Source organism: Fundulus heteroclitus, chromosome 2 (assembly GCF_011125445.2).
Source record: "Fundulus heteroclitus isolate FHET01 chromosome 2, MU-UCD_Fhet_4.1, whole genome shotgun sequence".
Lineage (NCBI taxonomy): Eukaryota > Metazoa > Chordata > Actinopteri > Cyprinodontiformes > Fundulidae > Fundulus > Fundulus heteroclitus.
The window spans coordinates 11,500,846-11,518,631 of NC_046362.1; the positions used below are offsets into that span (position 1 = coordinate 11,500,846).

Genomic DNA, 17,786 nt, shown 5'->3' on the forward strand with positions numbered 1-17,786 from the left:
TCTTCTTGTCTGCCTGTGTTTTTTCTTTTTTACAATGGTAGCGAAGTCAAATTGTTTGTTTTTACCCACAAACTTTGCGAATTCTGATTCTGATTAAAAATGTATGTCTTGAAACTCATGATTCAAACTAAACTAATTAAAAGCACAATTTTTTTCAATAGCAATTACTTTTCTGTGCTCTTCATTCATGTTGCTTCGTTGCTCTGCCCAAAAAAAATCTCACTCCTTCTCATTCCACCCAGCGTCCAGAAGGTGGTGCTGTGCTCCGGGAAGCATTACTACGCTCTGCTGAAACAGAGGGAGACGTCAGCAGCCAACCAGAACACAGCGCTCATCCGTGTGGAGGAGCTGTGTCCGTTTCCTCTTGATGCTCTTCAGCAGGAGCTCAGGAAGTACCCCAATGCCAAAGGTAGAGAGAGCCCACACCCAAACCCACCACTGCACACAGACACACACAGACCTTCACTCCTACCGAGCGCCTTAAAGGTGCAATCAGACCGAAGGGTCACTTTGTCTGTATGTGAGCGCAAATCAAATTGAAAAGCACCATATTTTGGACGTGTTTACTGTGCAACTAAAAGCTCCTGTTTCCAAATATCAACATTTTTTTTTTCAGGTGTGAAAAACATTTATTTATTTATTAGCATTTGTTAGCATTTTATGTTCTTTTCCGGCTAAAGCATTGTGTCAAGCATTAAATGGTACATTATGTAGGTGCAGCTCTGTTTTTTTTTAGCCTTCCATGACTTCTGTTCACGGGTGGATGCTTCAGTGTACCGTTTTATGTTGCCTCTTTTGTGTCCAGGGTTCCTCTTTAAAAACCTGCCAGCCTCGTGTTTTGCATGTGCTATTTGTTGCTTAGCCTTTTTTTTGGAGGAATTTCCCCGTTGCAACAGCAGGAAGTACTGCACCGTTCCACGGCTCAACAGGGAACACAAGCGTCTTTATTTATAGAGCGCTTCATACGGTCGAACAAGATAAATGAAAGTCATTAACATTTCTAATCAAGGTAATAAGAACGAGTTTAATTTTCTGATCTCTGCGGAGCCTTTCCAAAAGAGTAATTTATTTTATTTTATTTTAAATTGAAAGCACAAGTGGAGCTCTACTCTACAAAGGCAAGACTTCCTCTCTGAGAAGGTGACTGTGAGCTTTTTTGGGGAAGTGAATAACAAAAATCAAAATGAGCCAATCCTTTTTTTCTAAATGTCATCAGCGTCTCATTTTGTGGCTAATTTTTGCTTCAGAGCGTGCTGTTGTGACCTACAGCTACATTTTACTAAAAAGTAATTTTTTTTACTGCTTTTTAAACGATGTGCTAACCGGAGCATCACTGTTCTTTTGGGCTTCTGTCAGACACCGACAGCTCTCATCAGCAGCAGCAGCACTTCGCTATAGTTGCTGCTGCTCCGTCCCAACACTGCAAACTCTGTTGCTTTACTTATTCACTGGTTATTTATAAAATGTCTCGCTGTGCCTGATTTAAAGCTTATTAGGTGTGCTATAATGTTCCTGAATCACATTAATATGTTAATTGACTCAGGAGCCTAATTTTGCACTCAGTGGTCCTATCAGAGATATATTTTTACTGCCATTAAAGAGGGAATTTTATGAACTGTCTGGAAAATTTAAAGCATAATTTAAAAAAAATTTTACCTTAGAGGGGACATATCTGCAAAAATCCCATTGTCTATTCCTCAAATACATTCTATTTTGTAGCTGGAGTCTCTAGGAGTCCAGAAAACTTGAATGTAGTCCCTCCAGGTGCTGCATAGATATTTTTTCTGTATTCTGTTAAGTTTTTTGAACAATTATGTCACAGTATTTGCTGCAGAACTGCTAAACAAAGGTCATGGACATCCAGCTAACCAGTCTCGTGAATTTGCCATTTTTATATCTCTGAGCGATTTTGTAGTCCAAGCTGAAAGACGACAAAGCTACAAGTCCCCCAACGTACTACAAAAATGGCCGATCAGGGTGGGGGGGGGGGGGACTCGCAGTGTAAAGTGCCTCCTTTAGATTTAAAGAGACCACACCAAAACAAGTTGCACTCAGAACAGGGCTAAAAAAAAAAAAAGCAGGACGTTAAAGAGGAATTCATACCAAATTATTGCAGTTCCACTTTAGATAAACCACAACTGAATGATTTCAGTTTGTAAAGGAAGAACTGAAAAGCAACATATATTCCATACTTGTCACACAATGTAATTTTTGTTGGTACTTGCAGTACATTATTTAAAGTATCCAAATAATATAAAAATACAACATTTTAATCTTTTTTTTTAACTGAAATATTCTTATTGAAAAATAATCAAATTAGAGTGTGGAAGGGAGGGGTTATAATTCATTGAATGATACCCTGAAAGGCACTAATTCATTTAATGTAAACAAGCTATTTTCCTTCAGTAATAAAAAGCAACTTTATTTAGGTTAGCCAAATCTGGCATTTATTGCATGCCAAGAAAATGTGAAAAAAAGACTAAACAGAAATTAAAGTAAACAAAAGCCTTTATGTATTGATAAAAAATAATGTTTAAAACTCAAAAGCACGACTGATCAGCCTGTTGAGAGGATTTAACTGGAAACAAAAGAAACAGGTCTCATTTTAAAAATCTGTTTCTTTTAAATCTGCTAATAATGTCATAACAAGCACAGTGCATACATATGCATTTGATTTATAAACTCTGTGTATTATTTGGGAGTTTGCATGGTTTAAATGTAGTTGGAGATAAACAGATAAGCTGTTTGATGCAGCTAAAGCAGGCAGGTGCACGTTTAGTTTGGTCGGCTGCATAAACTCTGCACATCAACACATGCAGGCAGAGCGCTGACCCACCCAGCCTGGGTCCACGCTTTGTCTCATCTGTCGTCTCATTAGCAGCATCTGATGCTTCTGCGTCCAAAAAAAAAAGATTTAGGATCCAGCGCAGACGTTTCATCCTCCGTGTATGACTAAAGTTCAGCCCAGAGGAAGCACGGCTGCCTTTGCTCCACACGCAGAGTGGAGGGGAGGGGAAAAAAAGATGGTACTCAAATCAAAGTTATTAAACATTGTTTTGATTGAATACATTTCTTTCTACACCATTAATTATGTCAACTGGTCTGCTGTTTGGTACAATTTCCGCTTTACATTTAAGGACGTTCAAACATTTGTTTCTGGTTGGTGCCAAACTGTTGAGCTGGGAGTATTTCTAGACACTAGAAAAGTATTTTTCTTTTGAGCTGCACGGTTAAATATGGGAGGTTTGTGGAACAGATCAAATTACTGTAGCAGGTGTCTTTTGGAAAAGTATGTCAGGAGAAAAACACGGATCTGTCACTTTGATTCTGAATGACAGAAAGCAAACCATGTCAGGAAGCTGTTTTAAATGCTGAAGGCCTGAGAAATTCACTTTAAATTGTGACAAATCATAAAAACTCTAATTTAAAAGAACTTTGTATAAAAGCAGGATGGGCCCAATTCAACCCCGGATCAGATTTCTCCCTCAAAGACACCATATTTAGTTTAAACTCACTCCAGGTAAAATTCTTCTGCGGTTGTTTTTCCTGTTTAAAGATCTGGTCAAAAATAATAACACACAGTTTTAACATGTCAGTGTGTGTTAGGGTTAAATGAGGCTGTGTTTCTCCAGCTAAATTCATATGCACGTCCAGTGAGAACAACATTTTATGCTCTTACATCAGCAAAAGGAAGCCTTCCTGTTTCCTGTCGCGCTTAAATTCACACCCCTGCTGCTCTGACTCAAGACTGCTGCCAGGTTGGTAGATCTTCTGCTGCATCTTAACCACATCTGTGGCAAGTAAAGCAAAGCTGCAATCTCTTCCTTCCCTCTTTCTCTCTCTGTCTGCTGCCAAGCAGCTGCTTTAATTTGAAGCTCGGCGTTCCTACACAGTCTGGAAAACTATTAAATCTGACTAAAACTTTCCTGGTTCCTTCCCTAACTCCATCATTCCTTCCCTTCTTCCTTCCATCCTTCGGTCCCTCCGTCATTCCTTACTTTTGTTCTTCTGTCAATCCTTCCTTCCATCCTTCATTCCTCCCTTTTGTCATTCCTTACTTCCCTCTGCCCCTCCTTCATTTTTCTTTTCTCTAAAAATTTTCCTTGTGTTCTTTCTTCCCCCTGTCCTATATTCTTTCTTTGCTCCCCTACTCCCAAATCTCTTCTTCTTTCCTTCTTTGTGTTCTTTTCTTGTGGTTTTCCTTCCCTTAATGTCATATCTTTCCTTTGACTTTCTCTCATTCATTGTGTCTCTTTCCTTTGTTGTGCTCTTACTTTCTTTTGCCCTTCCAGTCTCTGGTTTCTTCTGATCCCATATTTAAATGCTGAGCGCTGTAGTTCATGGTGAAGTTTGTGTTTTATACTTTGAAATGGTCAGAAAAGACTGGAAAATCTGGATATTTTACACGGACAATTGTATTACATCCCTTTTTTTTAAGGAAAAGTTGCTGAAATCACCAACAAGATGTTAAATGTGACGACGATTCTCATACAAAAACCGAGAAGAACTGATTAATTTGCCTGCTTAGAGCTTTACAGATAAATAAGACGTTATTGTGATAATGAAAACATAACCCTGCTCAGGTAATGCTGTGATCAGTGACGTGCGGTGAGGTTCATAACTGGTGAGGCACTGACGTCATCAGAATCAGATTTGCAAATAGATGCATAGATTGACAGCAGTTTACAGGTTATGTTTCACTTCTGCATCCTTACACATACAAACTGTAGCTCACAAAACACACATTTCCTTAAAAAACAAAACAAAATAAATGTTATTACTGTCTTACCTTTACTTATAAATGAAGTCCATGCGTCGCTCCTTCTGCACAAAAACATCCGTCACTTTGCGATAGAAGTCCTCCTTATCTTCCTTCAGTTTTAAAAGTCTCTCTGTCTCAATGGAGATCACTGCCAGGGAAGAAAGCCTTCCTTGATCCGTCCTGTTCCTGCTGTATGTTTTCAGTCTCTTCAGGGCTGAGAATGACCGCTCCACTCACGCTGTAGTAGCTGGCACCGTGAGCAACTTTGTCGCCTCAGGAACAGTTACAACAAGAGCCTTCTCGGCCAAAAAGTTGAGAAGCTGTCCAGGAGATTTGCATTCATCCCTCACCGTTTTTGAGGGATGGATGCAAGAGAGGAAAAAAATCACTATCTCTATTATAATCTATCGCTGCACCTGACTTGCTTCCCGAATCGTTTAGCCTAGCTCGCTGTCACTTACTCTGCAGTTGAGGAGTGAACAAGACGAACGTCTGGGATCTTGAGCGCCCCCTGCCATGAGGCAAGAGAACTGCCTGCCTCACCTCGAACCTGTTCTCTGCCGTTTATAATCGCTCATTACACGAAACACGTTACACAAACACAGTTGGTGACAAAAAGCACTGTACATTATATACATAAGCTAAATTATTGGAAATAAGTTCACATATTAAATTTGTTTAAACCATTTTATTGACGCCGTACAGCAACATGCTCTCTCCGCTTAGCAGCCAGCGCAGAGCCAGGGGTTGCGCAATCCAAGGTGAGGCAGAGCTCGCTGCTGCCTCACCGGCATCGCTTCCAAGCATTTGAATGGGAAAATAAGAAAATTCAGCGATTTTGAACAAATAAAAATCTAAATTGGTGAAGCTACATGAAAAATAAATATTTTTTAGTACAAACCACCGGATGAATATAATAATTTAAATTACTTTATGATTATATATTTTCTTTCTTTCCATGATGGCTGGTGAGGCACTGCCTCACCTGCCTCCCCTGACCGCACGTCACTGGCTGTGATAAAAGGCTTTTTGCTTTAAAATAATTGCCAGAACTGTCAACACATTTAGTAATTTGTCGCCTTTGTTTTCGCACCAAAGGGAGATGCTTCATGCTAGTCATGCTTATTACAGAAAACATTAATTTAGGATACAGTGTTAGGGTCGTTTTATAGCCTAGCTCCTTTTTAAGCTGTCGTTTTTGGTTTGGTAACCCGGAGTACCTGGAGAGAAGCCACACATGCGCATGGAGAACATACAAAAGACCCCAGGCCGGGATTCAAACCCAGGACCTTCTTGCTGCTACCAGCTGCACCACTGCTTTTCCTCACTCTTCTGTATTATTTGCCATCATGTCAATCACAGGCCTCAGTCTCAGTCAGGAGGCCTTTTACGGTATTTGTGTAATGCTTGCTGTGGTCAGAACATTCTCTTTCTCTCTCTGAACTGTTGTCGTAAAGAGATGGAAACTCAACACCGATAGTTAAAACCAGAACTCAGACCATCAACAAAATTATATGAGCTGCATATAACCCGGCTTTGCACACTGGGCACACAAAAACGTATAAATATAAGGACTTAGAAATTATTAATTAGAATTGCTGCTGCCACTAACCATGGACAGCAGGCCAACAGCAGGGACCAGGAGTTTAGCTCAGTCAGGTTCTTCAAACTGATGGCATAAAAAGCCTAAATATACCTGGGATCGGATCAGGACCTTCCTACTTATAAGTTTACCAAATGCCATAGAATGATGGTTTATGTTGTCGGGGTAGTTTTGTTCACATAACTGTAAACATAGTTGAGTCCTGCTCATCTGTGTAGAATAAATATAAGTGGTCACTTCAATACAAAGCATTAAAAGGCATGAATAAACTTGTGTTGGAAAGAACATCTCAGTGTGACCTACATCCAATCACTCTGCAAAAACGGAACTAAAAGTGAGTAAAATCATCTTGAAATAAGTGCATTTATCCTTGATTTCAGGAGGTAAATAAGACGATTTACCAATGGAATAAGATTTTTACACTTAAAATAGGAACAACTCATCTTATTTCAAGTGCAGGATACCTAATTCTCTTATTTTAGGGGTCAAAATACTCATTCCATTGGCAGATCTTATTTACCTACTCAAATCAAGGATAAATGCATTAATTTCAAGAAGTTTATTACTTATTTTTAGTTCTGTTTTTGCAGTGCAGAGCTGCCACGATATGAGAGGATCCACAGCTTCTGAACGGTGCTGGCCCGCACAAAAAGGAAAAAATGAATACGTTTTGGATTTGAGAATCAATTTCTGTCAGGCGTAACCTGTCCTGTCCGATGAGACAAACTTATCTGATTGGAGCAAACGCAGTAGCGCCACGCGGAGCATCAACCGAGGCTGTGAAGTGGTCTATCTTCATCAGCGGCGCGCATGTCGGATCGCACGGCAGGCACAAACCGAGGATGGCTTTCATTATTGTTCTCTGACTGTGGCAGAACACCAAGACTGACCCCAACGCATTTTTCCTTCCTCTTGGATTTCTGGTTTTTTTGGGGGGTTTTTGCACCTACAGCAGACTTTGATGCGCTGGAATGGGACATTTTGCTCACCTTATTTATATTTTTATTTATAAGGGACATTTACGTCTGATTCTACTGATTCAGTCAATTACTGGACAATGTTTTAATAACCTTATTTGATTGTGTTTTTGTTCCGGATGGATTTGGGATTGAAGAGCCGAGCACGCGGCCAAGCAGCTGATTTTGTTGGTTCGTATGAAATCTGGCCCGGTGCCGGTAGACGGATGGCGGACACTGATCGAGTTGCTTATTGTCGTACGTCGTTAGCGATTCAGTAGTAAACGGTGATCGTACAACGTGCACACACCACACCTGACGTACCGAGGATTATTAAATCCACGTTGCAGTGTGTCATAAAGCAGTCTTGTGTGTCCCGGGCTTTAGACGGCTTCTGAATTTGGTTTGAGGTTACTAAAGTGTGCTTTCTCTCGTTACGGCAGCATGATGCGAGAAAACCCCTCTGAGATGTTCTTCCCTGTCCCGTGTGAACGGCACACATTCACGGCGGCTCTCTCCTTCACCGTTATGAGTAACATTAAACATGACCGACATCAGAAAGCCTGGACCTGACAGACCCTTTTAAACAAATAATCAGAGCAAACAGCAGAAAACATCGCCCATGTCTCATTCATATGGTTTGCTGAAGGTGAGCCGGGGTTTCAAGGTCCCGCTGTGACTGTTTTCTCATAAAAATTTCAAGGTGGTACTTTACTTTGTGCTTTTTATCTAAGATAAAAGATGTAAGGTTGGGCTCAAAGAAAGCAGTGGCCTTTAACAGTGTGTCATTTTAGTTGTTTTTTTTCTTCCTTCACAAAGAAATTGTGCTATTCAGGTTTGTCATATAAAAGAAGTTTTACGGGTTACAGAAAATTGAACGTCCTTCAGCATGCTGCTGCGTGTTTCTTTTACTAGTTTATCCTGTTCGTTTGTTTTAATCGCCATGTTTCACCCACATCTCATGAAATGTGAAAACTCAGCTCAGATCTGAGGTCCGGTTTCGCTTCCAAACCCTTGGAATAACCTCCAGAACACATGAAATGCCAACGTTACGGGACAAATCCAGGGCAGGATGGGTGGAGAAAGGCTGGAGGCTGCTGGAACCCACTGAGGAGCGTAGTGTGTGGAGGATTAAGAGGGACAAAATTAAAGAAATATGTTATGAAATAAATAAACGTTCCATTTGTTTAATACTCCCTTAAATAATGAAATGTACCACTAAATAACGAAGTATACCTTTTAAATGAGTAAATTAAATTGTCATTTCTAAAAGAAAATTTGAAAATTTTAAATATACATGTAATTTTTTCATTGTATTTATTTATTTCATTGCTTCCATGCAGCAGACTCATCATGAAATGATTTAAACTGTCAAACTTTGCCTATCAAACTTAGTGGGTGGTATTGGGGGGGTCAATATTTTCGCTGAAATTTAACTTACGACATGTTAAATGAATAAATGGTACATTTAATTATGTAATGAAACAATTAATGGCACATTTATTCATTTAATGTTAGATTAAGATATTCTGTGGTACATTCACATTTATATATCTTTTATGAGATATTTAATTGTTTCATACTGCAGAGGAGAGTTTGTGAAAACAACTGAGAGGCTATTAAAAGTGAATATGGGACAGTAGCAACACTCCCACGTCCCATTTAACCTGCTGTATAGATGAAGCATAGACCTGATTTTCCACAATTTAAGCATAAATAATTGTTAGCATCGGCTTTGTTGGCTTCTTGGTGCTGTAATGTCCAAGGTTTGGATTTGGTGACTAAAGTTAAAGAGCATAAGTTCTTTTAGGTTCTTCAAGAAAATGTACTTATTTTTGAATGCAGTAAAATATAAAGCTCCATTATTTCCCAATCAGACCAGGCTCCATGTCAGCACACAGAGAAGGCAGGTTGATGTTGATGATATCAGCCAGGGGGTTAAACCAGGGGTGTCCAAACTGCACCTCTCCACTCATTTTCTGTTGCTCCCAACTACAATTCAAGAATGGTGCATATCTGGCCCGCCAGCCCAGGCCGTGGAGCCTTTTGTTTTACAAAATGGAGCTACATTTTTGTTTCACTGACAGATTGAAGCCTTAAAATGTAAAATATTAGGTACGACGTGTATTTTCTAAAAGCTGTGATCAGACATTTCCATATTCCCTCCAGCACATCACCATAAACATGAGTCAATAAATGTCATCTGTTCAAACAGAAAGAACATAATGCGGCACTCACAGAGCTCCACTTTTTCATTTTCTTTTTTTTTTTTTTTGCCACTGTGATTGTAAGCAAACTTTTTTTTCTCATGAAACGAGCCTTGAAGGTCGTGGTTTCACTTCAGTTTGTGAAGCGTTGCTCCCAGGAAACCCTGGAGTGAAGGCTTGTTTTAAAAGAGGGGCAAAGAAAAGCAAATTGGCGCCAGAAATTCACCTTGAGAACGTCCAATTGTTTTTCTCTTTTCCCCCTCCTAGAGTTTGTTTGGAGTCAGGAGGAACCTCAAAACATGGGTCCCTGGTCCTTTGTTGCCCCCAGGTTTGAAAAGCAGCTGGCCTGCAAGGTAAACCGCTTAAAGTAGCTCCTCTTGTAAAGTCGGGCTGTTTCTGAAATCCGTCGTGCTTGAAATCTTTCACCGTCTCCCTTTTTTCCCCCACATCAGCTCCGGTTAGCGAGTCGCCCGGCGCTTCCCGCCCCTGCTGTCGGCATCGGGACCCTTCATCACCAGCAGCAGGAGGCCATCCTGGAAGCCACGTTCTCCTGAGACCCAGCAGGGCTGTGAACCAAACCGGGCAGAACGCAGGCAGCGGTACTACGCTGTGTTTGGGTCTGCTGCAGGGCAGAGACAGGGAGACATTACTGCCATGTGCTCGCAGTCTACAGGGTCAGAATAAAATCAATGTGTTCAGGAGAATGAGGTTCTTAAATTCACTTGTTCTCGCCTAGTTAAGCATGTTGAGTTTAGAGTTTCTTTTGGGTCTTAAGGTTTTTTTGTTTAATTTTCAGTTGTGCGATACGGCGGTTTTCTGCGGTTAGAAGTTAGAAGCATCTGAATCAAGGCCTTAGATATCACGTTTACATGATGATTGTAGGAACGATGCAGCCGACCCTTCTGGTTTTACTCTAATTGCATTAATGATTCAGTTACCTCTCATGCACAAAGGCTGCACACGTGTTCATTATTGTACTTTGAAAAGCATAAAATACCGGTTTACATTGTTTGGCATACTTAAGCATTAATCTGAAGTGTGGTGTAGCACAGAATCAACATAACTCTGAAAGAGATGAGGCATTTTTCCTGAGTCAATAGAGAAAACTGTCACAGTTGTTAATTCTGTATGTAGAACATTTTACATTTGATCAAGCGATCTATTGCAACGAAGGATCTGAAATTGTTTTATCCTTGTTAAAACTGAGGCTGTAATTTAAGGAAAATACTGACATTATGAACAGCTAATGTAAATACAGCAGAACTGTTTTCGAATAAATCTATTTTCCTGGTTTCTTGTCACGTTTCCTTAAACCTAGCTTCTGAACTTTGACCTTACTTCATTAAAGACCTTGAAAGTCAAAAGAGAAAATCAGAATTCGCTGGTTGTAATCTGCTTTTGCTCCAGACTACAAGGCCTTGTGAATGTATACACACCCCATGAACACACAGATGCACAATGCTGCCACCACCATGCCCTTCATTTGGCCTGGTGTATTTTAAGTCTTCCACCACCTACTGTATGTATAGCGTCTGGCACGAACATTGAAACTATGCTTCTGGTATATTGGCATTTTATTTTATTTACCTGAGAAGTTTGATAGGAAATGAGTTGAGCATTTCTCCAATAATAATAATACAATTATTTAAAATGGCATGTTGAAATGTGTATATAGCCTTTCTCTATCAAACAAACTACAAAACCCATCTTAATTGGCATTACAGCTTCTTATACTTGATGTCATGAAAGGGACTCACTGTAATCAACTGCTAGTGTCACTATATGCTTGTTTAGGAGGGATTGCTGGAAAGCAAGTGAGGTTTCCCTTAGAAGAAAACCTTTCACCAATTTACAGGAGAAACTGAACTTGGCTGCATTATTTTATATGTTTATAACTGTTATAATTGTTAAACATGTTTGGAATTGACTTTTACTCTGTCTCTATTATTGGATCCTATATGTTTCTGTTGTCAAATGCTTCAAGATGACTTGCAGTATGTTGTGAATTGGTTCTATATAAATCAGGAAGCCAGTTGCTTCCACTGGATTTTCATTAACTCTACCCAAGTAAAAGAGGAGGGGGGGGGGGGGGGGGAAAACACAGGCACGGCACATCTTCAAAAGGTTTTAAAGAAATGAAGATCTCATATTTTCTCTACTTTATGGTGCTTTATAACACAGCATCATAATAAAATATAACCTTTTGTGGTTGTAGGGAGAAAAGGTTCCAAGGAGGATTAATGCCCCGTCAAGCCACTGCAGATCTACAAATTATTTATTTTTCCAGAAACAATTCATCACTTCGTGGGAAGAAAGGTTAGCCGACTCCCCTGCTGTTAGATTTCGGTGACATTGTTCGATCCGTGCATAAACTTCTTCCAACTGCTTCTACTTATACAGGATATTCTTAGCGTGGTTTCAGACTTTTAAATTGCAGCCTTGTGCTCTTAGTTTAAATAATTCAGACGGGGCTGGCAGGGTCATAAACGGCTGTTCCCAGTTGGGGGAAATAGCCGAGACAATCAGCACCTTTTGTGGGTTTGAACTGAGTTTTATTACCTAACTGCACCAGATAAGAGGAGGGGGGGAAATGAACATTTAGCCTAATACCAACTCTCGAATCAGAGCAACAATCAGCACTAAAAGTGTTTTTTCAAGAGAGTGCTGATTTTTTTTTTTTTTTAAACGTTTCCTCTGGTACTTGACAGAATGAATCAGGTGGGTTCAGCGCTCGGCTTGCTTTACCTTAATTGTCCAGACTAGTTTCCTTTTTTTCATGCTCATAACAATCTAAGATGTTTGGGGGAACAAGTATGCAAGCGGCAAAGGAGCGAGCAGCAGTCGTAGGAGACGTGTAATACGTGATGTTATAAATCTGCTGGGATCATGATATCTCAAATTCAATGTGCACAGCTCCCTGATGGCCCAGCTTCTCAGGCAAATGAATTAAATATGATGGCAATTTAGCCAAATATCTAGATAATATAAAGAGCATAAATCTATTCCACTTGAAAATATTATAGTCTGCACTTAAATCAACACTAGATTTCCAATAGGCTTTGGATCCTTTTAAAAAAAAAAAGGTTTATTTCATCAACCTAAACAACATTTGGAGACTTATACACACAATGTATTTTTATATAGAGGTTTATTTGCAGATGCTGCAGTTTTTAAGAGTGGGAAAATCTGATCTGTGGTTTCTAGCTGTGGTAACTGAAGCTGTGCGCTAACTTTTGATCGATCCTCATTTGGACCAAAAATTATTACATCAGTTTTGTTATTATTCCACTGTAGAAAAATCTGGCACATCCGTGCAATGATTTGTTCCATGCAGCTGGCCAATGCACTAATAGGTTTATGGTCACCTGGTAACATTGTAATGTATAGCATTGTGTCGTCCGCATAGTTATGGTAACTGATCTTGTTGTTTGTTATACTCTGAGCTAAGGGGAGCATGTGTCTATTGAATAGGAGGGGGGCTAAGTTAGAACCCTGTGGCACCCCACATGTATTTTTGTAGGTTTTGGTTGAAAGTAACCTACTGACACAAAAGTCCCTGTTCTTCAAGTAAGATTTAAACCAGTCAAGTGCTGTGCCAGAAAGACCATTTTTCAGTTGTAAATTATATCTGTAAAGTCTCTCTTTATAGATGTCATATTGAATCTGGAGTCTAGTCTTTCGCCACCGTTATTTGGCTTTTCGGCACGCCCTCTTTTCACTTCTCACTGGTGTCGCATTCCTCCACTGATATTTCTTCTTTCCAGCAACAACTTTCACTTTGATGGGAACAATAGAATCAATTATTTCTGCTACTTTATCATTGAAGTTATTAACCAGCTCATGTACTGAGTCACATGGCAAGGTGGTTGTGGAATGATAAATTTGGTTAAAAGTTTCAGTCGCACTGTCCTTGAAAAGCTGTTTTCTTATAACATCTATTTTACTAATTTAGTGAGTGGGAAAAACACTTTCGAAGATAACAGAAAGGTGGTCAGATAGGGCAACCTCAGTTACAGAGACCTTGGAAATATTTAGATCCGTACTCGTAACCAAGTCCAAAACATGTCCCTGTTTGTGTGTTTTGGTTGTTTAACATGTTGAATCAAACCAAAGTATTTCACTCAGTTATTTTACACCTCTGTCTTCAGGGTTGTCAACAAGAACATTAAAGTCCTCCACAAGAATTAAGCAATCATGATTAATACATATCACAGATAAAAGTTCAATAGATTAATGGAAAATATGGCTTTGGAGTCCTGTGAAAAATGAAGAAACATGGCTCAAACAGGGCCCTTTACTTGGACAGCTAAATATTCAAAAGAGCCAAATCCCCCAAGGAGTAGTTTTTTATTAAACAGAATTATTAAAGAGGGTAGCAACTCTTCCTCCTCTCTTATGCCCTCTATTCTGAAAGAGAAAGTTGTAGTTTGGAGGCGTATTTCATTATTTTCATCTAGCCATGTCTCTGTTAGAAACATAAAATCAAGATTAAGAGTGATGAAGTCATTGATTAAAAATTAAGATTTTATGTTTAGAGAAGCCAGTTTTAATAACTTTGTGGCTGACATTGTCTCTATAGCTAGCTGAGCTTGACATTGTATAGCTTATAAGTTGGATGGTTAACTACTGGTTATCTTTTTAGCTCTGTTCTTTCTGCCACGTAAAAGCACAGAGATTTTTCCAATGTCTTTAGTTTAACTAGTTCTGTTGATCTTTCACTGTGCCAGTTGTACTTCATCGTTCATACGTAACTTTATACTGGAAATAATTCAAAACAGATGATTTACTTTTGAACTTTTAAAATTCTAATACTGCATGTAGTCTATTGTGTTACAACGAATCAATGGAAAACATGCAGTGCAAAAGCCTATTAAAAAAAAAGGTCAGGTCAGATTTCCAGCTGCAGTCAGAACAGAAGAATCAACTGGAACGGCATCCTAAAGTCGAACTAATTTCTTTAAGGCTGATTTTCGGTTCCAACGTGGCATCAACAGCAACAAGCTGTGATGAAAGCATGTTTATTTTGGAAGACAGTGGTGAGAACGCGTCTAAAACCAGTGTTAAATGTAGTGGCTGCAACAAATTAAAAGTTGTTTGCATGTGGAAGGTACAGCTGTAAACGACATTCGAAAGAGGTTCCACAACAGCTTTCCTGCCCATCGCCACATTGGAGTCCTGACTTTGTAAACTAGAGCGCCGTTAACTTGAGTGTGACGTGATTCACAGCCAGTCCCGACTTCTGAGGACGAATGAAACACGACAATATTCCAAGAATTTGTTCAGCAGGGCTGACAAAAAACATCAAACCCAAAGTTATCAACGGATTGGTCAGCACAACACACAAAAACTTTATCAATGGAAAACTAAACCAATCTATTATGTCAATGAGATGCAGTGAGACAATATGGAAAGTACACCTGGTTCATCTGTTTGTTTGTATATCCTTTCCTGCCCACATGACCCTATTATGTGGAGGCAGATGGCTTCTCACACTGGTTCTGTGGGAGGCTTTATTCCATTAAAAGGGAGTGGTGCTCACGGTGCACAGTTTCATTCATCAGAAAATACAGTACGCCTCTTTATTCTGATGCACCGGATGCATTGAAGATGTCCTCAGCAAAATGACTGGCATATTGTGATGCAGAGAATCTGACGGTGCTGTATTTGCATTGGGTGGAGTATTGGACCTGTTTGCCTCCCGTCTGTTTGTGCACGGATGCCGTAAACCTTAAAGTTCTGCGAGGTGACCCAAAAAGCGGTATTAGAAAACGATACTGGCAGTGCGGAGGTTTCTACCAATACAGGCACCGTACCTTTCTGCCAACAACCGCTCAGAGCAGGAAGAACATCCTGCGCCCAATATGCAAACTGAAAACTGTTCTCCCATAAAGTAATCCCACATTGACAGTGACACACACTGTACACTGCAAGAGTGTTTTTTTTTTTTTTTTTTTAGTTTTAGGGATATGAACATGATTTTATGTGATGGGATCAACACAAAAACAGGACATAATGTGCAGTGGGAGGAAAATGAAAGCAACTAGTTTCCCAGAATCAGTAAACAGAGTCTGCCTGTGTGTAATTTAATCTCAGTACAAATCAAGCTGTTCTGCGAAGGCCTCAGAGGTTTGCTGGAGAACATTAGTGAACTATGGAGACCCTAAGAACAGGTGGGGCCGTGGAGATGTTTGAAGCGGGGTTAGGTTATAGAACAACAAGCTCAGCTTTAAGCATCTCGCAGAGTTCTGTTCAAGCCATCATCCAACAGACAGGGCCATCCACTTCCACATAAGACCGGGGGAGGGGAGGGTTAATCGGTGAAGCAGCCAGTCGGTGCTCGCTGTCTCTGGAGGAGCTGCAGAGGTCCACAGCTCAGGTGGGACAATCTGTCAGCAGGACAACTATTAACCAATCACTCCTCCTTGTGCAATGTGAGCTGATAATAAATGGCGTGCGTCAAATACGCCGACACTATGTGCTGTGATCCGTGTATCAGTTAGCCGCAGAGACCTCCGGTAGGTGCTACATCCAGGGGCGCCACCATGTCCTGGCCACCCCACTCGCCAGTGTAAATTGTAGTACCATCAGTTTAGCATTTCATCCCATTATGCACAGCCAGCAAGGCAGCCGCTCTTCCTGAGCTTCTATTGATTTTTTAGTTGTATCTGCCAGTATCTACTTTCCTCTAGTAACTGTTTTGTTTTCCAAAAAATAATAATAAATGTACATCTTATTCTAAATATAATCACAGAATAAAGAGGAATGGTTGTTCAACTCAAAATGTTAACTGTACTGTTATTGGTCAATGCACATTAGATCATTGGGAACATAAAAAATTCAGAAAACCATTAAAAAATTTAGTAGGCGTTTACTTAAGTCTTTCTGATAGTTTTGTACATGCAGCTTTACTACGACAGTAGGATAAAATCCTGAAATTACAGCTTTTAGTTTCAGTGCCACCCCAAGAGTTTAAGTGGCTCCATCTGCCCCCCCTCCCCCCCGAAACATCTCTAGCAGTGGCGGCTGCCCATAGGGGGCGCTCAGGCGTTGCCCTTCCTATACGTGGAGGGGAAAAGTCAAAATATATATAGATTTTAAAAGTATTATTGTAAGTTTTTACTTAATAGTATGTGGCTACATGTAATATGAATTATTAAAACAATTCTACTACTTGACTCTACCAATTGACTCTCATTTATCAGTGCATTTCCACCGACAGAACGTATCATTTCTCTTGTGGGGCTATCACTCAAAGCGCCCCACAAGTGTAGCGAAATAACCAATCGTGTAATGTTGCTAGGGAAAATGTATAAATATTTGGCCAATCAGCATCGCCAAAATGAATGGCTTTGGGGCTACTGGAATCTTTGCCCCTGCTACACAGTGATAGGGGTATGGCAAGCCGGTTTAACATAAAGTAATGTAGCTAGCAGTCAGTCAGGCAGTGACGTAGAGATTACGGCGACGACAGAGAGAGAGACACACATTTTGTCATGTGGTGAGTGAGTTTGAATGTTGGGCTATTTGTTTTGAAGAGAGTGAAAGGATTTTGGAAGGTGCTGTGAACATTGTATCATGTACATAATTTTGTCAGTTGATGATTTTTTTTTCATATTTTGAAATTCTGTTCTGTTGTGAAACCCATTGTGTCATTTTGAAACTGTTTGGCTGAAGATTATAGCAGTACAGTATGGTGTATGCCTACTTTGGTGACAAATAGTGAATTTGAGTGTTGTATTTAACACTGTTCCTTTCCAAAATAATACCTAAAATAGCTGTGAATGGTTGAATATATCTGTAAGCTGCTGATTTTGAAAAGGGAATTAAATTCTTATTGTGGAATCGTAGCAATTTTCCGACTTAATTTGAATACATGTACTGGGTTAGGCAGGGAAATCTATTGGTCAGCCCCACCAAGAGTTTTTTCCACCAGCCGCCACTGGCTACATCAACACCCTCCATCCGCAAAGCAGCTGCGGATGGAGTCGGCCGATAGGAGGCTGTGAATGTGAGACATAATTAAAGCAGTAACGTGGAAGAAACCCAAAAAAGGGGGGTCACGGGGGGTAATCTCCTGCCCCCGGACCTCATGTCTCCTGGTTACGCACCTGCGCATTGGATCTGAACAGCCCAGACTCAAACAAAAGCGTTTATTGCTCAACGCCAAAGGCTAAAAGACAGACATGGGGAGACACATCGCGACTCTAGCGTGGACTTCCCACCCTGCTCTGCGCCTCCCACTCCTCCTATTGCTATAA

General features: G+C 40.2%; 1 protein-coding gene across 1 annotated transcript in view; it reads left to right on the forward strand.

Moving 5' to 3' along the window:
• Positions 1–10,821, forward strand: part of dhtkd1 (dehydrogenase E1 and transketolase domain containing 1) — a 35,420-nt gene extending 24,599 nt beyond the window's left edge. The window contains exons 15-17 of the mRNA XM_012880363.3: positions 243–409; positions 9,796–9,881; positions 9,981–10,821. Coding sequence (XP_012735817.2) covers positions 243–409; positions 9,796–9,881; positions 9,981–10,082 — 355 coding nt within the window. The 3' untranslated portion in view covers positions 10,083–10,821. The remainder of the gene's footprint in view (positions 1–242; positions 410–9,795; positions 9,882–9,980) is intronic.
• Positions 10,822–17,786: the final 6,965 nt, after the last annotated feature.